General features: G+C 40.4%; 1 protein-coding gene across 4 annotated transcripts in view; it reads left to right on the top strand.

Moving 5' to 3' along the window:
• FGGY (FGGY carbohydrate kinase domain containing) overlaps window positions 1-22,417 on the top strand; it is a 544,879-nt gene that overhangs the window by 415,328 nt on the left and 107,134 nt on the right. For all 4 annotated transcript variants that reach the window (XR_013487452.1, XM_020993102.2, XM_020993097.2 and 1 more), the window contains exon 10: window positions 11,656-11,717. Coding sequence is in view for 3 of the 4 variants with exons in the window: in XM_020993102.2 (XP_020848761.1) it covers window positions 11,656-11,717 (62 nt within the window). In the remaining variant the exon portion in view is untranslated. The remainder of the gene's footprint in view (window positions 1-11,655; window positions 11,718-22,417) is intronic.

The following is a 22,417-nucleotide window of genomic DNA, read 5'->3' on the forward strand; positions in this document are numbered from 1 at the left end:
TGACAACTAGAAAAGGAAGCTGTGTTTACTAAGAGCCTACCTGTCTTCAACAAGCACAGGTTATGCCAGACCAGCCTTATTTTCTTTTTTGATAGGATTAAAGGAAAATACTTAGCAAAGCTTATGGTAAAATGCCTTGTACTGTTATTATTTTTTTTTAAAATAGAAAGTTTTTATTAGACAATAATGCAAGCAGGAGGATTAAGAAATGATTGTAATGTGAGACTCAAAGAATATTTGTTATTGGTTCCAGGAGGTCTTCAGTTGAGTACCCCAAGGTACTCAAGTGCTTGGCACTGTCCTACTTCTTCATAATTCTATCAGTAACTTACATAAAGGCATAAATAGCATGCTCATCAAATTTTTATATGACATAAAATAAGAAAGGATAGTTTATACTCTAGATGACAGAGTAAAGATATCAAGATTTTTTGACAGGCTAAAGCATTGAGCTAATAAGTGAAGGAAATCCTGCCCAAGTCACAACCCAGAGAAATTGCCAGGAAAGTCTTGGATTTTTCCAAACTAATGTACTGTTGCTTCTATATCCCATTAGGGATAAATATAAAATCTTCTGAGTACAAAAAAAAAAATCAACTTCATAATATAAGAAGAGGAAAACATGGAAAGACAGCAGTTATTCTGGGGCAAGGGCAGGAGGGAGGGGAAGAATCATGTGACCTACTAAACCCAGTGCACAAGCAATTGTGACATTCAAATAAGAATATGAAAATACAAAAAGACATTAAAAAAAAAAGATCTGGGGTTTTTAGTGAACTGCAAGCTCACCATGAGTCAACAGTTAATATCATCAATATCACAGTGAGTCAATATCACACTGCAAGTCAATATCACACTGTAAGTCAACAGTTCTTTGTTTCTGACTTTTAAAGAGTAGTTGAAGGAAAAGAGAATGTTTAATCTGGAAAAGAGAAAATTTTAAAGGATGTCATATGATAGAAGGACTGTTCTGATTGGATCTCAAGGACAGAATTAGGAGCAATGGGTAGAATTTGAGGGAAATTAGTCTTAATGTTAAGGAGAAACAAAACAAAAACAACTTCCTTACAGTTAAATTTGTCCAAACATGGACAATATGGGGCAGTTAGATAGCGCACTGCATACAGCATCAGGCCTGCCATCAGGAAGACTCATCTCCCTGAATTCAAATCTGGCCTCAGACACTTACTAGCTGTGTGACCCTGGACAAGTCACTTAACCCTGTTTGCCTCAGTTTCCTCATCTGCAAAATGAGCTGGAGAAGGAAATGCCAAATCACTCCAGCATTTCTGCCAAGAAAATCTCCAATAGGGTCAGAGATGATTGAAAGACCACTTGATGAAACATGGAATAGGCTGTTTTGGGAGCTCAAGGGTCATCTCTTTCTAGAGAAGTCTTCATTCAAAGTCTCCTTGACCACTTTGGGGGGATGATTTTAAGTGAATATTTTTGCTCAAGCATGGATTAGGCTAGCTGGCCCCTGGGCTTCCTTCTAACTGGTATTCTGTAATTTTGCAAAGTCAGGTCCCATCTTCACAACTAAATATAGATCTTTCAGGCCTTCAGATTTGAAGAGTTGACTATACTGATGTTCACTGAAAAGCAGCAACAGGCTATTCTGTACAGAAAAATCCGAGACTCTTTCCAGTCCATTTTACTTGGTCATGATTTGGACATAATTCTCTTCACTTTAATCTCTTTTCCTTCTTAGAAAGCTAAGTCATCCTAACTCTGGATGAAAACAATAATAACAATAGCTAACATACAGAACTTTAAGCTATGTAAACATTTATCTCACTTTATTCTGACAATAACTCTGTGAAGCAGATACTGCTATTCTTTAAAAAAAAAAAAACAAATGGAAGAAATTGAGGCCGAGAGAGTCAAGTAACTTTCCCAGGGAGCAGTAAGTATCAAAGTCTGAATTTGATTTCATGTCTCCCCAACTCTAGGTCCCACTCTATCCAGTACAACAACTAGTTACTTTTGGGCTGAGATACCACCCCACCCCCAAACACCTACGTATTGGCAGTTAGAGGTGGTATTGTCTAAGGTGCTGTCCCTTTCTTACGTACTGATACATTGGCTGTGTAACAAATGCTGCTATATCTCTAAAAGAGAGGGGTCCAACTCAAATAGAAACAGATCCCTATGGGCCAAATATTGGCTTAGAAAATCTCAAATTAGCATTATCTATATTTTGTTGTATTTTCATTTATTTTGTTAAACATTTTAATCTGCTTGGGACACTAGGCAGTGTTGTTGCCCTTGGGCTCTGTGGTTGACATCTCTGTGTTAGACTAAGTCCATAATAACTAATGTGAACAGTACACCTAAAAACTGATTCTTTTGTCTCTCTTGTTCTGTTTTCCTTACACACTCCTCTCTTTATGTTGAGGCAGAATTTTGTAGCAGGAATTCCTGTCCAGTTAGAATTAGGAGACATCTGGGTTTGAATTCTGGCTCTGATTCCTACAAACTGTGGCAATCAGTCACTTATTATGATTATAATTGCTCTGGACTCCCCGTCCCTGCACCCCAAACTCAATCCCAACACACTGTACTTCAGGCATGGGAACTAACAGGAAACAACATCAGCTGTTCCACACCTCAGATGTGCAGCACCAGACCAAACCTGATTTCATAGCTTTTATCATTGCTTGCTCCTCGTTGGGCTTTGCGAGTGATGGAACTTGAGAAAGGAAGCCACAAACCACCATACACACATTCTCGCACACCATAGTGGCGATACCAGGAAAGGTGCTCTGTGCATCCTGCCCATTTTCTCCCATACTTTCACAGCCTCATCCTTAAAAGCCAAATAACACGAAGCTCTCCCTAATTACCAGATCCCCCCACACACTCAGGGGCTGCCTTAGTGTTCTATTCTAGCATTTTATAGATGAGGAAACTGAGGTAGAGGGGGGTGAAGTGACTTGTCCCAGAGTCATACATCTAGTAAGTGTCTGAAGCAGAATCTGATATCCAGTATTTTTGATTCTATCTACCGTGCTGCCCAGCTGACAAAGGGACAGCCTGGGCCTGGAGTCAGGAAGACTTATCTTGTTGAGTTCGAACATGGCTGCAGACTGTGTAACCTTGGGCAAGTCACTTCACCCTGTTTGCCTCAGTTTCTTCATCTGTAAAATGAGCTGGAAAAGGAAATAGCAAACCACTCCAGCATCTGCCAAGAAAACCCCAAGTGTGTGATCCTGAGCAAGTCACTTCACCCTGTTTGCCTCAGTTTCCTCATCTTTAAAATGAGCTGGAGAAGGAAATGGCAAACCATTCCAGTGTCTTTGCTAAGAAAACCCCAAAGGGGGTCACGGAGAGTCTGACATCACTCAACGATAGCAGCAACAACTGGCTGGAAAACGTGGATTTTCACATCCCAGTCCAGAGCCCCACGGCCTGTAAATCACACCGGCAAGGCCCAGTACACCTGTGTTAGTTGTGGGCTCAGCCAAGGGATTCCTTCATTTGAAAAAACTGTACGCGCGCATGTGTAGGTACTTTCCACTCTTTGTTTTGTTGGGTTTTGTCGTTGTATATTTGTGCAGAGCATTGTTCAGAGTGCTTAGAATAGGAAACAAGCAGCTGACCCCTGGGAGATCAGATCAGTAGATAGGAAGCAATTAACTGATACTGCAACATGGCAGAAGAGAAAAATGGTACAAGGTCAGAGGAGCAGAGAGACTGTGATGGGCCTAACGACTCAGAGAACCATGAAGTTCCTCAGCCTTCATCTAGTCCTATCCACACCTGTGCAGAAACTCCTATGACATGAAGCCTGATGAGTGGTCATCCAATCAATCACTCAACCAAAAAAGCACTTATTAAGCACCTACTACATGCTAGGCACTGAGCTAAGCTTCAATTTGCTGGAGAATCTGCCACATCTCAGGCTGCTCATTTCACTTCTGGATTCTTTAGAATCTCTTGGAAGATTTTCCTGATCTGGAGCTGAAAGGCCCCTTCTCTCCATCACTCCTCCTTCTGTTCCCTAGGTATAAGCAAAGCAAATCTAACCTTTCTTCCGCTTGCCAGCTCTTCAAACCCCTGAACTCAATTCTTATTCCCTTCCCCCTCACCTAGCTTTTTCTTCTCCAGGTTAGATACCCCCAAGGTCCATAAGCCTCATTAGTCTGCCCTGCTTCTTCTAGCTATGTTTCGTCTTGTCAGTGGTCTCTTTAAAACGTGGCATCTAAAAGTGATTACTGTACTCTAGACGTGGCCTAACATGACTCTCTTCCCTCATTTTTGGATCCTAGGCTCTTCTTAATTCAGCTTAAAATTGTTTGCCCAGGTAGTAATTATCAGAGACAGGATGGACCAAATGCCTCAATGTCCTTACATCCATAACAAATTATCCTTTTTTTCTGTTTTGTTTTGTTTTCAACTTAGTAGTATCTTATTTTCCTGTTACATGTAAAGATAATTTTCAACATTCACTTTTAGAAGATTTTTTAGTTCCAAATGTTTTCTCCTTCCCTCCCTCCCCTCCCCAAGATGGCAAGCAATCTGATATAGGTTGTACACATACAATCGTGTCAAACACATTTCCACATTAGTCATGTTGTGAAAGAAGAATCAGAACAAAAAGGGGGAAAAAAACATAAAAAAGAAGAAAAAAAGTGGAAATAGTGTGCTTCGATCTGCATTCAGACTCCATAGTTCTTTCTCTGCATATGGTCAGCATCTTCCATCTTGAGCCTTTTGTATTGGATAATTGTATTGCTGAGAAGAGCCAAGTCTATCAAAGTCCCATAACCTCCATGAGCTTCAAGTTTCATCTGTATGGTCCCTTTTAGTTTTAGATCTATGATGCTATGCCCAGCGTATGCCATGACTCCCCATCTACCCCCACAAACCACTGGGGAGAATTGCCATTTCCCATCCCCATGGTCAGGGATAAGGACCAGATAGTAGGCCAGGGTTCTTCACTTTATTTATTTATTTGTCTGTTTATTTATTTATTTATTTACTTACTTACTTATTTATTTGTTTGTTTGTTTACTTACTTATTTATTTATTTAATTGCATCCTGGACCTGTCAGGCAGTCTGATGAAGCCTGTGGATTCCTCCTCAGAGCAATGTTTTTAAAAGGACAAGATAAAACAAATACAATTGGAAAGGAAACCAAATATACTGAAATAAAATTATCCAAAAAAATCATTTTTAATAAAAATTTTGGACCCCAGGTTAAGAACCCTTGCTGTAGGGGATAAAAAAAATCAATAAGCATCCATTAAAGCACCTACTCTGTGTCAGGAACTGTGCTAAGTGCTGGATTCTTTCTCTGATTGAAGTGTTAATGTGAGTTTGACTAGAGTGGAAAAAGACAAAAGACCCTAGTGTAATTGAATTGCTTTCTTGGAATCCCGGCAAATTGCTCGACAACTCCTTTTTCCCCCCTTCCTGGGTATGTATCATTCAGGCTCATTAATGTCTGAGGAAGAAGGAAATCAACCTTCTTGAAGTGATGGCTCTAAATTTATTCTATGAGATTTTTTTTCTGACAATTTCTTTTAGAAACCAGTTTTATCTGCTAGCCTGTATTTATTTTGTCATCTATCAAGGGCAAGTGTAGCTGGCAGTCATAGATCATGAGATAAAAGGTGACCATTTCAGTATTGATGTTGTTTCCAGCATGTACTAAGGTGTGTCACTGTCCTTACACATTAGCTAATAGGAATTACTTAATGGATGCAGAGACCAACTCAGCAAAAATCAATAGCTGTGCTGATCTCTTCCTCCGCTTCCTCCCTTTCTCCCTCCCTCCCCACCTCAGAATCCAGGATTATAGAATTTCAGAGCTGGAAGGGTACTCAAAGCCATCTAATCCAATCCCTGACCCTCACCCCCCCAAAAAAAAAATCCTCTTAATAACACATTTGACAAACCGAGGCCCAGAGATGTTAAATGATTTCCCAAGTTCACATAGATCATAAGTGACAGAGACAGCTTTCAGCCTTAGACGCTTGGAGACCTCCAGCAATGGGGAGCCACTCCACTTTAGGATGGTTTTGGTTATGTCTATTTTCTTTACCCCAAACTGTAATTTGTCCCTCAATTCTAATTAAGGATGACAAGACAAATATCTCTTCCAAATGGCAGGAGAACTGCAGCTACCAACTCCTCGAAGTGTAATCCTCCCTGTGTGCTGGTCTCAGGATGATAGAATCATAAATTTAGAGTTGGTGGGAACCTCACAATCCATGTGGATCATCCGTTTCTTTAACAGAGGAAACTGTGACCTGGGAAGTTTGATCAACCTGACAAGGTGATCCAGGTAGTAGGCATCAGAGGCAGAGACTGAGCCTAGGATGCCCTTCTCTTTTCCCCAATACCCTTTTGCCCAAGAGGGATAGAGACTTTTCAAACTTTTGGGATGCTAAAAGAGCCTTTTGCCAAGGCTAAAGAGGGATGCCTTCTTACTGCTGTCTTGGGTCTTCCTTTCTGAAATGGCCAGGAAAGAGATTTTCTCCTTACCCACCAGATGGATATGTAATGGTGGTCTCTGCCAGTGTCTGCAAATATGCAGAGAGGAAAGGCAAGCCTGAAACTGCACTTGAAACTAAGAGAAGCCAACTGAGGCAGGAATAGCCCCTGAGGAAAGCCAAGTTCTGCATGAAAATGATGATTCCCAAAACATGTGGACCAGGTGCATGAAGAGGGACATAAGCAAGGGAAGGAGGAAATCTGAACAATAGATTTCAGCTTTCATTGAAAGCTTCATCTCTGGAACTGAACAGCATGTGTTGCTACAGAGAGAGATCAAGTGTGCTTTTAGCATGTTAGTCATGAGTTTGGAGGAGCATCTTGTGTTCTTTGTGGGGAGAAAGAATGGACACTATACTCATTCAGAAATTATATTGGTATCATCCCACTACTTTACTTTCAATTTCTTTGAAGTTTAAATGCTTTACTATTTGTTTTGACTGTTTCTAAAATTCTATTTTTTAAAAAATTATTTCTATGCTAGGTGTACCAGTTCAGTGAGTAAATGAATATCAAGACCTGAATAAATGTTAACTCTTATCATTCAGCCATTACTGATTCATTGCTTTAGGTCAACTAGTTACCAAATTAATTATCAAATGTTTAAGGTGTTTTAAATTGGATTATCATCACCATGACTGTTATTATCACGTTCACTGTTGTGATCATTGTCCAGGTTAATTATTCCTCACTTCTTCAATCAGTACTCATATTCTATGTGCTCCAGAACTTTTGCTACTGTGGTCATCTGGGCATTTAGTAGTTTGTCAATGTTCTTTGACAGATAGGAGCATTAATCATAAGGCTTTTGCTTTTGAAACTTCCATCCAGAGGCAGAAAAAGGTCAGGAAAGCAAGGGATAGAGCTGCTGTGAAGTGAACATAATTATAGTGCATAATTTGTGCTCAGGAAATCATAAAAACAGATTGTGTTTTCCATGGACTTTTTTTTATTGAGTTTAGATTAGAATGACCAAGCTATCAGCTAATCTGTCTGGGTCTGCCCTGATACCTTGTTCTGCATCTCTTCCTCACCACTCTAGGATCTTATCAGGGTGAATTAATAAAGCAGTCTAGCCTAGCTATGTCTTATATTGGGTCTTGAGTACAATCTGAGCTGTTAATCTTAATGTCCCATGCCCTCTTTAGAGACAGCCTGCCTTCATGTTTCTTTGGGTCAGCTGAACTCACACAGAGCACTCTGCATAATTAAATCCGGGGCTGAAGTCTAAAAAGTCCCAGGAGGCCTCTCATCTCTGAGATTGCTTCTTTACATTGAATCCTTTCTAACCTGAAAGGTGCTGAACATCTTTAGTGGCTCTCCACTGCCTAGTTGGGGGACCCTGGGCAAATCTTTTCGCTTTCCCAAACCTTTACTTCTTCATTTCTAAGACAAGGATAATGATATCTTCGGTGCCTCCTTCACATGAATATTATTAGGCTCCAGTGAAATAATGCATTGAAATAAAATGCTGTGCAAAGTTTAGAGCCTTATATCAATGTCCATCATTATTACTGTAATTATCAACATCTCCTTCCTACTATCTTGATGTTTGATGGAGCTCAGACAGAGCTGGGACAAGCTGATAACCTTGGATTATTCTTCTGTGTTTTGTGTCTGGCAAACTCTCATCCAAGTGGATGGAATGATTAATGTTCATCATTGAATGGAAGTATAGGGGTGCAGTCTCATCTTCTGTATAGTCAACAAGAGTGTGTCCCAGACAACTCCAAGAACAGATAGGATTATGGAGATGATAGTGCCTCATTTCCGTGACTACATGCTTTTAATTTCTTCTACTGGGTCTCTGCACTCCTAGAGCTTTTCTTTGCATGTAGTTTAGAGGCTGTATGTGCTTGGTAGCTTTACATCTAGTAAAAATACTATTCTTAAATTTTCATGAACTAATATTATGTCCAGGTGACTGTAAGCAATCATTTTATCTGTGATAATATCATTTCAGTGCATTTTGCTTGTCAGATTTTCAAGGATATTTAGAGAGTCTTATTTGCAGGGCAGGGATTTGTCCCATATTCATTGAAGAATAGCATGCCTGCATTATATAACTGTCTACTTGATAAATATCTCTTTAAGCATTCAATAGATCTATTTTTTTTGCCACCTACAGTGATATGTTGTACAATTTCTATCATTTCCTTGAAATTATGCATTGATCAGTAAGTATGAGCTCCTTAAGAAAGATCTTTCCATAGTTTCTGGCAGCAGTGATCTTATCCCATGCTGCTATCATGAAATCTTTCCTTTTTGTAAATAAATTCACTTGTCTCAGTCATTTTTCTAATGATTCTCTGCTGACATAGTGTTGGTTGAATTAAAATAGATATTATCCATTGAGACACCCTTTTGTATCCTTTCTTGCATCTTTGCTGTTTCAAAGACTCCTGGTAGTAACTGTACTACTTTCTATTTGTTAGGTCTAGTGATGCATACCTATTATCTGCATTTGCTGTAAGGTTGTAAAGTCGTGTCTGTTTGCCCAGGAAAAATGTCTGTGTCAAGTTTTAAGCTGTTTGTTTTGTGGTCTGACAACTTCTTTCAGTTACTGTCATCCTTTTTGATGAGAAAGCATCCATCTTTCTAAAGTTGCATTGAGGAGTGGGACCTGACTTTTGCTAATATTAGCTGAGTTTTTCTTTAGCCATTTAAAAAATCTGTCATCCAATTTGCTATTCCAAATGCATATATTGGTATGGAGAAGGGATTCATCAAGCATTTTATTTATGGAACTTTGACTTCAGGATGCCAATAAGTCTCTTAACGTGCATAGGTACTACTTTCTCCTTGGTAATTTTGTGCTCAATGTGCCTCACGTAGAGAACACCAAGGAAATCTCCTTCATCTCTTAGCTTTCTATTGGTTCACTTGTTCTTAGCCAAAGCCTTCAGTTTCTTTTCTTTCTCTCTCTTTTTTTTCTTACTGTATAGCTAAAGTTTTACTCTGAGTGAGTCTAAATAATCAGTCAACAGAAAGTCATTAAGCCACTTCTCCATGCCAGGCATTGTTCTAGGCACTGGGGATATAAAAATAAACATACAGTATTACCAAGGGGTTTATATTCTGTGAGAGAAGATGACATGTATACACACATATGTATGTATATGTATGAATATATTGAAAAGAAATACAAAAGAGTTTGGAGAATCACTGTACATACTGTCTTTCTAGTTCTGCTTACTTCATGTTGTATTTGTTCATACAAGTCTTCCTATGGTTCTCTCAATTTTTCATGATTTCTTAGAGTTCAGTGATATCCCGCTATATTCATGTACTTCAATGTGCCTACCCATTCCAAAACTGATAGTCATCTCTTTTGTTCCAGTAATTTACTGTGATAAAAAGTGCTGCTACGAATATTTTAGTGTACATGAGACCATTCTGTCTTTGATGTTTTTAGGCCATGTGCTTAGCAGTGGGATCACTGAGTCAAAGGCAATGGGCATTTTAATTACATTTTTCTTTAGCATAATTACAATTGCTTTTTATAATAGTTGGACCACTTTTTATCTCCACCAGCAGCATATTAGTATGCCTCTTTTCCACAGTTGAAAATACATATATTGAAATAAGTTTTTGGGATCCTGGACCCCTTGGGTAGTCTGATAAAGTCTATAGACCTCTTCTCAGAATCATATTTTTAATGCAGAGCATTACAAAGAAAATCAATTTTAGTGAAATACTGTTATCGTTATACATACATATATATATATATATATACATATATATATATATCAGAGAGAGAGAGAGAGAGAGAGAGAGAGAGAGAGAGAGAGAGAGAGAGAAGAGAGAGAGAGTTTTTTTTAAAAAAAAAAAAGCTCAGGAATACCAGGTTAAAAATCCTGATCTAAATATAGATGAATATTGCTTAGGACAAATCATATGGAACCCAAATAGAGCTGAGTAAGTCAGATCAACATGGGCTAAATGCATTTTAATAATGATAATGATGATAATAATAGCTAATATTTGCATAGCACTTTAAGGTTTATGAAGCATGAAACAAAGTCATATCAAATTACCTCGTGCAGACTGGGCAAAAGTCACAAAGATTGATAGCTAATAATAATAATAATAATAATAATAATAGTAATAATAAATAGTTAACTTTTATATAGTGTTTACTATGTGCTAGGCATTGAGCTAAGTACAATTCTTATTTCATTTGATCCTTACAACCACTTTGGGAGATAGCTTCTATTATCCCCATTTTATAGATGAGAAAATTGACTTGCCAAGGGTCACACATCTAGTGAGTGTCTGATGCTGGTTGTGAACTCAGATCTTCCTGACTAGATTGGAAGAAAAAGGGTATCTGAAGGACATAGGATCATAACTTTAGAGCTTCAAAGGACCCTGAAAGTCGTGTTATCCAACCCCTCATTTTATAGAATTCTGAAGACAAGGAAACTATTACACAGGTGAAGGAAGGAACAAACGTGCCAAAGGTCACCCAGCAAGGTCATGGTAGTACTGGACCTACATCTCCTGGCTCCTTGTTCATTCATCCTGCGTCCTCTTCCACTTCCTTACCTTTGCGACCATGGCGGAAGGAGAAGTTGAAACATTACTGCCTATGTTAGTTATCATGCTGTATTTCCCAGGACTGAGTTTCCCTGCTGCCTGATAGAACAATAGCCCAGCTCATGTTTCTCAACAACTCTGGGAGTGATGCAGTGTATGTAACATCCCCATTTTATGGAGTGATTTGTTCCTAGTCAAAGAGCTAGCAATTAGAGGAGTCTGGATTTGAATCCAGGTATCTAACCTGTAAGTCTAGCCCTCCTAATACCCAGGGCTTCTTGCTTCCTCATGGCTCCAGATGTCCCACACTTCTCCCTTTCATCCTCAGGGGTTAGCCATGGACTTCATTGATCTTTGCTATTGTTATTTCAGTGACCATGGGACATCCAAGCTGTCCGCTAAGCTGAGCAAAGATGCCCTTTTACAAAACCCTGAGAATCCCCAGCTGAGTTAGAATTTCCTTTTCAGCAGATTCTACAGTGGAAGAAAAGTAGAAGAAAATGGACTTGCTTTTGGTTTTGGTTTAGTTTTTTTCTTTCTCTAGGAATGTTCTCTCCTGCTTACACATAGCATTTGTGGGGACATGAATTTACCCATGTTTCTTGGTTTTACAGATAGAACATGTGGTCCAGGGACACGCTGCCTACCCTGAATTGCAAGCAAAGGCTTCAGCCAGGTGAATACCCTTATCTTTCTTCCCCTATAGCCTTTGTTAAGAATAAAGTGTTTTTCATTTATTTTGTTACAGTTGAGCTTTCTAATACTCTCAATATTCTGAACTTGGAATTATATTAAATGTGTTTGAATCCTGCCTCTGAAAGTCACTACCTGTGTGTCCCTGAGCAAGTCATCACACCATTCTCGTCCTCAGTTTACTAACTTGCAAAATTAGGGCACTAGATGGACTTAAGTTCCTGTCCAATTCTGAATTCTGTGATCCTATCAGCCTTTGTCACTATGAGAAAGACATTTTTTAGACATGCAAACTGAGGCTTGGGAAGGATTTAGTGGAGACAAGACACTGACACAAGATTTGTGACTCTCTGTTCATTGGTTTTTCCCTTGCCTCACAATGACTTTTATCTGCACCTGATTAAATTATAATACAATATAGTGATATGTGGGTCCAGGGCTTCATGGTAAATCCTTGAATAGAGTTTCCAGATGAACATGAGAAGGCTCTCTCTCTCTCTCTCTCTCTCTCTCTCTCTCTCTCTCTCTCTCTCTCTCTCTCTCTCTCTCTGTTGTTGGTTTTTGTTGTTGTTTTTGTTTTTTTGTGAGTCAATCATGTTAAGTGACTTGCCCAGGGTCACACAGCTAGTAAGTGTTATGTGTCTGAGGCCATATTTGAACTCAGGTCCTCCTGACTCCAGAGCTGGTGCTCTATCCACTGTGCCACCTAGCTGCCCCCTGAGAGGGCTTTCTTAAGGTACCCTGTGAGAGAGCAAGGCAAAATGTAGGAGTAGGAAAGGCCCTTAGATGTTTTTTAGTCCAAGCCTACCTTTGACAGATGAGTAAACTGAGGCTTGGAGAGCTACAGTTTTAGTGGACTAGGAGCCCAATTTGATTCAATATTGTGACATGTCAAATACATAATAACAAATTAATGTTATCTTGGCTACAATAAGAGAGACAGTAACCTGAACCAAGGAGATAGGAGGCCCATGGTGCTCTAACTTTGGGAGGATTGTGTTTAGTTCTAGGCCCCCTTTTTAAAATCATATTAATCAATAATCCATCACTAAACATTTATAAAGTGCCTACTATATGCTGGGTATTGTGCTAAACATTGAAAATACAAAAAGAGCAAAATGCAGTCCCTCCCCTTAAGGAAGTTACAGTGGAATGGACCATTTCATTGATATGTTTTATTTTTACATCTCCCATATTCCTCAATGTTTCCCCTTCTCATAAGCAAAGCCTTATTTCAAATACTTGAAAAGAGAGAGAGAAAAACAGCAAAACTAGCGAATGTAATGAAAACATCTGATAATATATACTAAGTCTATAGGCTTCATCCTCTGCAAAGACTTGGCCGCACATTTGATGGACGTTGACAAACTTTAGAGGGTCCAAAGAATAGTGAGGGGCCATACCAATGCCCCATGGGGTGATCAGGTAGAGGAGCTGGGAATATTTGCCTGGAGGTGACTTAAGTGGAATGTCATAGCTGCCCTCAAATATCTAAAAAGCTATGGGGTGGCGAGAGAGAAAGGAGCAAAATTTCTTCTGCTTCTCCTCCCCACTTGGAGGGGGGAGGGCTGGGAGGAGTCAAGGATCATAACATCAATTCAGAGCCAGAGGAATTTGGTGTCATCTACTCCTAACTCTGTCATTTTACAAATGAGGAAACTGAGGCCCATGGAGTTTATGACATTTGACAAAGGTTACAGAACTAACAAGGCACAGAGTACAGCTTAGCCCTGGTCAGGGCACTGGCTAGCTGTTGCACAGAGACAAACAGTGTGATAGAGTGGAAAGAGACTGACTGTGGAGTCAGAGGCCTGGGTTCAAATCCCCTTCTTGCACTTAGTACCCATGTGACCAAAAGTCACCTAATCTGCCTAGGCTTCAGTTTCTTCTTCAAGATGAGAGTTGGACGTCCACCTCCCTCCAACTCTACATTATGATCTTATGGAATTTAGAACCGTTCCAAGGAAAAATCTCCTTATGATTAGAGCTGTTTAAAAAGTGCAATGAGCTGCCTCAGGAGGTAGCGAGTTCTTACATATGCAGGTGGTACAAAATGATACCATCCCACTTTACAAAAATGTCAATGTCAACTCCTCCCATTCAACCATTACTGATTCATTCCTTTAGGTCGATCAGTCACCTAGCATTTATCAAGCACCCGCTATGTACCAGACACTGCCAAGTCCTAGAAGATTTAAATGACTTTGGTTTTAAGGGGTTTCCTTTGAAAATGTGGGTGCTCCAGGTAAGGCTGATGCCTTAATCTCCTATCAGCTAACACCTCAGTTATCTATTAACACCTTAGCAGATATTAGTAGGAGTGAGACCCAGCACTTGAGGAAAGCCAGTGGGGTGAACAAGAGGGAGACTAGGAGGCAGAGGAGGCCAGGGAGAGTGGCACCCAGCTCTCCAAAGCCTGTCTCCTGGGGGAGATGCTCTCCGTCTGGCATTTTCCTTGAGTAACAGTGGCTGCATCTCAATAAGCTGCACAGACTATAGCCCTAAGTGGTCTGAAGATGTCTCTTGACTTCTCTTAACCTCAGCTTCCCCATCTCTAAAACTAGAGTGATCACTACACCTACCTTGTGAGATAACGTACACAGAGCACTTGGAGAATTTTAAAGGGCTTTGTCAATTGGAGTTCTTCCTCCTCCTCCTCCTCCTCCTCCTCCTCTCTTTTGTCTTCATGATCCCCATCTCCAAATCTGGGCAGAGCTCTCATACAGAAGAGGTAACAGACTCACCTTTGTTTGGTACAATTAAGACCACTGGGTAGAAGTAACAAAAGGGGCTGAGCCTGGCTCAGTGTTTGGAGAACAATATTCAAAGAATTCGATAGGTCTAAAAATACATTGAGCTACTTCATGAGGTAATGAGTTCGCCATCACTAAAATTATTCAAGTTAAATCTGTCCACCTGTCTGTCCAAAAGCTGCAGAGGGAATTCCTGCTTGGACTGAGTTGTACAAGACACTACTACAACTATTAATAATAATAATAAAAGCAATGACAATGGCAACAACAGTAAGGTGAAACTAGAAGAAAGAGAAGAAGAAGAGGAAGAGGAAGATGAAGAACTCAATTTCACAGTATTTTAAGGTTCAAGTGACTTGCCCAGGGTCACACAGCTAGTAAGTCCTGAGGCAGGATTTGAACTGAGATCTTTGTCTCTCTATCCACCATGTCCCCAAGCTCCTGAGATAACTTCTTAGTTCTATGAACCTTTTTTTTTAATTCTGAGAAAGTGAGCAAGCACAGCTAAACTATCGCATTATGAAGCTCTCTTCTTTGCTCTCACTGGTGGCCTCGTTAAAGGCCAAAATAGGGTCCATTCATTGCTGCCAGTTTGAAGCATGGACTGCTGGTGGTCATAGGAAGATTCAGACTGACCCCGGATGACCACGCATCATTGAGCCCTATCACATTGTCAAGTCTGTTTTCTCTGGTATTTCTTTCTTTCCTTTCCCTGTGAAAAGTCAGCCTTAGGTGCTATAGTGGATAGCGCACTGGATCTGAAGATAGGATCTCCTGAGTTCAACTCTGGCTTCAGACGTTTACTAGCTGTGTGACCCTGGGCAAGTCACTTAACTTGTTTCCCCATTTGTAAGATGAAGATAACAATAGCATCTACCTCCCAGGGTTATTGTGAGGACCAAATGAAATATTTGATAAGCCTTTAGCACAGTCCCTGGCACATAACAAGTGCTATATAAATATTACTTATTATCTGGAAAATGAGCTGGAGAAGGAAATGGCAAACCAGTCCAGTATCTCTCCCCCCAAAAAAACCCAAATGGGGTCATGAAGAGTAGGACACAACTGAAAAACAACTGAACAACAACAAAATACACTGAGTTGTAGACATGTTATCTTCCCCCATTACCCCCTTTAGAATGGAAGTTCCTTGAGGGTAGGAATTGTCTGCCTTTCACTGTGTCCCAGCACTTAGCACAGCACACAGCATACAGCACATAGTGAATACAAGTTAACACAACACTTAATTGCCATAGATAAGTTGGACCTGATATCCTTTGGGAGGGATAATAGGCCTCTTCTCACTTGAAAATGCCCTAAAAACAAAATCAAATAGAAGCCTTTGTTTCGATGTTACTTTATGACAGACTCCCTTCCTTTTCTAACAAAAAGACCTTTCCCTCTCTTTCTTTAGCCTTGTAATGATGCCTATAGTGTTGTTTTTGCCTTTTAATCCACTTTCTGACTTTTCATTTGCTGACTTCACTGGACTTTTTATATATCATCTCTTCGCATCACTACCGTTGGGTCCAGGTCTTTCTGCATTTCTTGGGTCAGCTGGGTTGGCATTTTCCTTATAGCTTTCTTCTCCCTGGCATCATTCTTCTTTTCTTTCCATTAACTTTATCCGTTTATGAAAAGTTCAGCTTTCCTGTTTCTTTTGTTGCTTAAACTTCCTTCCCTGTGATCTAGTCCAGGGCTTCTTAAACTTTTTCTACTCATGACCGCTTCAGCGCTTCTTAAACTGAGTTGCCAAGGGTTGTGACCTACGGTTTAAGAAGGGCTGAAGTTTACTATTTTTTCTACCCCCTTCTGTTTCTAGTCCATTCTACTTTAGGATAGCTCTAGAACCATAGACTTAGGACTGGAAGGGAACGTAGAGTCAATAAAAGCCTACCTTTTCATTTTACACATAAGGAAGCTGAGATTCAGGGTGGTTACATGACTTAGTCAAGGCCACTGAGTCAGCTAATAAGTATCTGAGGCAGGAGTTGAACTCAGGTCTTCCTGACTCCCACTACACCACTCTATTCTATATTCCATACTGCCTCTAACCATGAGGAAGGTCGTTGCCTTGGAAGTTAGATTTCTTGAAATTGGCTGCTGGTTCATAGGTCCAGTCAGTCTGGTATATTTCAAGTTTCTCCAACAGGAAGCCATCACCATGGCTTGTGAGACTAAGGTCAAGGAGGCAATAGAAAGTCCAAGAGAGGAATTGAAGAGCTGGGGTTCAAGCCTTTGTCCTGAGGTTGTCAGGCCATCAATAAGTATTTATCGAGCACCTATCACGCACCCATCACCATGCTAGAGGTGATGCAAACCTTAACAAACATGCAAAATTATTTGCTCTGAAAATTGTAATTTCTCTATATATTTTACAAGATAATCACTGATTGCAGTTTCATGTATAATCCCCTATTTTTGTTCTACAACATATATGGAAATGCTTGTTTTATGTGGTATTTGTTAAGTGCAAAAAGGTCAGAAAAGTTAAAAAAAATACTTGGTGATAATGTAAACTCTGGCAGGGTCTTCTCTTCCTGACATCTTGTTTTTGAAGAGTGACGGGCCCAAGTGAGATGAATGGACCTCATCTTTACTCGATCCTTACTGCATGCTAGGCTCAGTGCTAAGGGCAAGCAGAGTCAAATACAGATTGTTCCTGGCCTCAGAGAGATTACAGTTTAGCTGGGCAAATAGGACCTTGGTATGGTTTTGTGTTCGGATGCCTGGTACCTGCCACTGGGCCTGGAACATGGATGGATGGGTGGATGGATGGATGGATGGATGGATGGATGGATGGATGGATGGATAGATGGATAGATAGATAGCATTACATGAAGTGCTGGACTTACAGATAGAACAAAACAAGACAATCCCTGCCCTCGAGAAGCTTACATCTAATGAATAATACATAAACCACAACTAGAAAGAGGGTTGGCATGAAGGCTATGGAATAGGATATAGATGCCAGTAAGTGCCAGACCTGGGACTTGACTCCATGTCTAAAAATCTTCCCAATGTGGAATATCCCTGTCTAATCATTAGGATAAATGAAAATAAGATTATGAGTCTATCAGGGTCTTCTCAAGAAGACCATGAGATTCTAGTTGTTAAGATATGGCATTCTTTACTTTCTTCCTTCCTTCCTTTAGTAGAACATTATAGTGTCTCACTTTTTTGGGCACATTGTTGGCAATGGAGTTGTCTGAATTATTCAGATAACTGGATCATGACCATTTAGGCACCCAAAAATCATAACGTTTGTCAAAGAAATGTATCTACAAGGCATTACATACTTCCCTGCCTTAGTAAATCATATGCTGGCCCGTTTTACTTTTCTTGGTAACAATGTTTCTAAGTGCATTATTAAGTTTTGCAGTAACAGTAATAAAAGTGATAGCTCACATTGACATAATTCTTTCATGCTTACAAAGCACCCTATAGGCCTTTTCTCTTTTGAAGAATTTCTTTAACTTGGTTCTCTCATTCTCTGAGCCCTATGATGTAGCATCTGGTGTCTGTCTTGGTCATAATCAACTTCATAATCAACTTAACAGAAACCTTCAAGTGACTTAGGGAAGTCACTTCCACTTTCCATGCCTCAACTTATTTGGAAGATTACATTTAATAACAAAGGAGGTTTTTCAAAGGTCCAACCATAACTCCTCTTGCTTTCTCTTTGTTTTTCACTTCTGGGTTGTTGACAGGATCATGAGACCATACATTTAGTTCTGGAAGGGACCTCAAAGCCCCTCGTTTTACCAATAAAACTGAGGACCAGAGAAGTGACGAGCCTTGTACAAGGCCACACAGTAGAGCCAGGATTCCTTGTCTCCAATCTCTAGCTGTAATTGTGTTACTAACGAGCTGGCCCTATAAATGTCTAGTACCCTCTAGATGAGGGGCAGATGATCACCATACGAAAAGCATTCGAAATTCTCCTAGTTCAGCACCAAGGAGGCATAACGCAAGGGCAAAATTATGTGAATAATGACATGAATTAGTTACTCTAATGCCTTCCAAGTGCACTTCATTTTGAGTGATCGACTCAGATAGCACACATGGTTAGGTATAATTGAAAAAATATGGAGTTGAATGGTTTGGTTCAAAGTATAAATATGCAGCTGCGAGGAGGTCAGAAGTCAAAGGGGTAAAGCACATGTCAAGTTCCCTTAGGGATCTCATTAGTGCATGATTTACTATGGATGGGAAAGCTAAATGAATATCACTGTTTGGGCCTACAGTAAACGAGACAATGACCAATCAATAGTAATTAGGGCTAGATTCTGTTATTGACCCAGATGCTTGAAGCCAAATGCCCTACTTTGAGATTCCTGAGGAGTCAGAATGAAAAGATTTATAAGTGTGCTATTTATGATAGGACAAGAGAAAGAACAAGAGGGAGAAAGAGAGGGGAGAGAGAAGGGAGGGAGGGAGAAAGGAAGAAAAAGAAAGGGAACAGACAGGAATAGAGAAAGGGAAGGAGGGAGAGAGGAAGGGAGAGAGAAAATGGAGAAACAGAGAGAAAGAAAGGGAGGGAGGGAAAGAGAGAGAGAGAGAGACAGAGAGAGAGAGAGAGAGAGAGAGAGAGAGAAAGACAGAGACAGAGAGAGAGAGAGAAAGGCAGGAATAGAGAAAGGGAAGGAGGGAGAGAGGAAGGGAAGAAGAAAGAGGACAAGAAGGAAAGCAAAACAACTAGGAGGGAAGGGAATCCCTTGCCTTAGAAACATTTGTGCCATTTTGAAATGGAAGTTATTAAGCCTGTTCCAGATTCTTATTTTCTAGCTAGTTTTGAGATTTTAATTGTTTCTTGGCCGAAGGAAAAGGGGGACTTCCCTAGCCTCCCCAGTTCGGCCCTCTCCTACACAGATACTGGCTCCCTCAGATGGCACTGCCTGCTGCTTTTCCTTCTTCAGCTTCCCCTGGACCATCAGAACTGGAAGGGTCTATAGGGCATCAAATGCCAGAACCCAGTTTGTTAGGGCATAGACTATACAATGCCAGTGCTAAAATATATGTTAGAATGTAGATCACCAGAGCTGGAAGGAACCTTCAAACACAGTCTGAACCAAAGGCAAAATGAGGCCATAAACTAGCAGGGGTTGAAGGGAGCTTAGCATAAAGGCTTTACAGCTGGGCCCCTTCTGACCTGCCTGGCCTCCTAAACACTGGACTTGTCTCCAAGGGCTCAAGGATCCATTGGCTGTAGCTTACTTGCGTTCCCCCGAATTGTTGCTCCATCCCCCATCTCCACAACTTTGCATGGGCTGTCCCCCATAGGGAAATGCTCTCCCTGTCACTTCTGCTTCCTGGTGTCTCTGACCTCCTTCAAGACTCAGATTCAATCTCCTCTCACAGGAGATCTCTTCTAGTCCCCCCTGCCCCAATGCCTTCCCTCTGAGATGGCCTCCCATCTACATGGTCTATCTTGGCTATGTCCATAGTTATGTGCATGTTGCCTTCTCCATCAGAATGTGAGCTCCTTGAAGGCCATTAAAAAATTTCTTTGTGGCTTAGCACAGTGCTTGGCACCTAGTTATTGTTTAATAAATGTTTGTTGATTGATAGATTAAAAATGTCAGAGTGAAAAGGGATCTTGGTACTTAAAATGTCAGAGCTAGACAGACCCTTAGAATTAAGAATGGCAGAGCTGGGAGGACCCTTAGAGATCACAGAGTGTCAGAGCTGGCAGAGTTCTTAAAATAGAGTATATTAGAGTGGAAAGGACATTTGAGGCCTCCTGGTCTAACTACTTTATTTTATAGGCCAGGAAATGAGGCGCAGAGAGGGGACATATCCTAGGTATCACAGCTAGCTGGTACTAAATCCTAATAGGGCTACAACTATTGAAATAAATTAAGCTTGGGAGCCTACACTAATAATTTACACCCACTAGCAAGTCCCAACATTCCCTGGTTATCTTGCAACGGCCCCTGATTCATCCTAAAGGTGCTACATGCTACTTTTTTCCATGAAAGTAAATAAATATTAATCTTCAAGAGAAGTAGGGCTAGCTGGGGAAGGGAGTTTCAAAAAGGAAACTACCATCACTGCTTTCTGCTTCTAAAGATGTAAGAAAGCCTATAAAATGACATCAGGTTTGTTATTTCCCTTTCCCTGGAAATATATTTGATCTCTTCCTTTAGTTTTGATTTTCCCAGATTAGCTTGTATATGGTAGCTCCATACCTAGAACACAGGAGGGGACAGAAAAATAGTGAAAGGAGGACTTGGCATTAACTCTACCCCTGTGACTTCTAAAATCAGAATTTTAGAGCATGAAAGGATCTAAGTCATTGATACGATCATAGAGGTAAAGCTGGAGGGAGCACAGAAGCCATTCCTCTCTTTTTATGTGTGAGAAACTAGAAGCCCCAGACTATTCAATGACTTGTCCAAGGTCATCCAGTAGCCAAAGTGGAATTTAAATCCACATCTTCTGACTCTAGAACCAGTGTTCTTTCTACCATACTCCACTTTCCATGCTGATTTTTTAAAATTTCTTTCATCCTCACTTTTTCAAAGAGGAAACTCAGATCAAGAGAGGTTAAATGATGTCTCCAAAGTCATATAGCAAGCTCTGGCATAGCCTGGAGGCATGTCACAAAAGACTGAGTCAGAAGGTCTAAATTTAGGTCTCAGATCTGCCATGTATTTGCTAGATAAGCATGCACAAGTTCCTGAATCTTTTTGGGCCTCAGTTTCCCAATTTCAGAATCTTTACTTCTCAGAATTAGAAAATATCTCAGAGGTCATCAAGTCTAACCTGCACTATATTATCCCAAAATAAAAAATGTAGAAAATAAGAATGGGCTGGTTTTACAATGTTCAGGAAAATGTGCTTTGTAAACCTTAAAACCCAAGCTAAATATGAGCTATAGAAATTGATCTATCATATCAATCAATTAAGTGTGAACAGAATTTTTAAATATAGTCCAGACTGGATTGATCTCTAACCTATGGATGGCTGGAAGCAAACAAAGCCAACCAGAGACAGGTGAGTCAGGAATCAATTAGAAGTTTAATTTCAGAGTGAGGAAAACAGGCTTGCAAGCAAAGTCCTCCCAAGGAGGGCTTGCTCACCTGTGGCGGGTGTAGGGTTTTTAAACATGAAAACCACAACAAGGTGGGACCTAACACAGTCATTCTTAGGTCTTAAGTAAACAGTTCCCATGGCAGGCCATGTGCACAGACATATTGGGGAAAATACAGGCATTCTTGGGTCCTATGGGAATAGTCTTCAAGTTATTAGAATCATTGAGCCTTGTGATTGTCTTGAAGTCTTAAAGGCTGTTGAGCCTTGTGATCATTCAGCGGGGTACAGAACCACAGTTAGCATGACAGGAACAGGAGTGAAACGCCTGGTTCAGTTTACAAGTGCAGGGATTGTTCACAGTGTAAGGAGGTGTAATGGATCACTTTCTGCTGCAGTGTGTCAGCTGCAGTTCCAGCTCTCAGGTTAGGATCCCCTGGGAAACAGAGAAATCCTAAGTCCCAGTTCTGGGGTTTTGCTGTGGCTGAGTGCATCCAGAGAGTGAGTGCAAAGGATTGCGGTCATGCCGAGCTCCGAGTCCAGCCTGCTTGCTGGAAAACAAGGTGTCTCCCAATATCTTGACATAAACAATGAGTATGTACCAAGCATTTTGCTAAACTACAAAGACAGTTTAGAAAAGAAGCATATAAATTCAAAGGTAGAAAGCGGCATAGAGATCACATATCCCATTTTACAGATGACATTATTGAGGTTCAGAAAATGCAGCGATTTTTCCAAAGGCACATGGCTCTGACCAGTCCAAAGTTAGCTTCCGACTTCTAAGTCAGTGCATTCAGACCTCTATGCAACATTCAGTGAAGAGCAAGGAGGTGAGGTTGGAGCAGTGAAGAAGGATCATGACCTGTAGGACCCTGTTGAGAGGCTGGAGATATTT

The sequence above is a fragment of the Phascolarctos cinereus genome, unplaced genomic scaffold (genome assembly GCF_003287225.1).
Source record: "Phascolarctos cinereus isolate Bilbo 61053 unplaced genomic scaffold, phaCin_HiC Scaffold_5;HRSCAF=322, whole genome shotgun sequence".
Lineage (NCBI taxonomy): Eukaryota > Metazoa > Chordata > Mammalia > Diprotodontia > Phascolarctidae > Phascolarctos > Phascolarctos cinereus.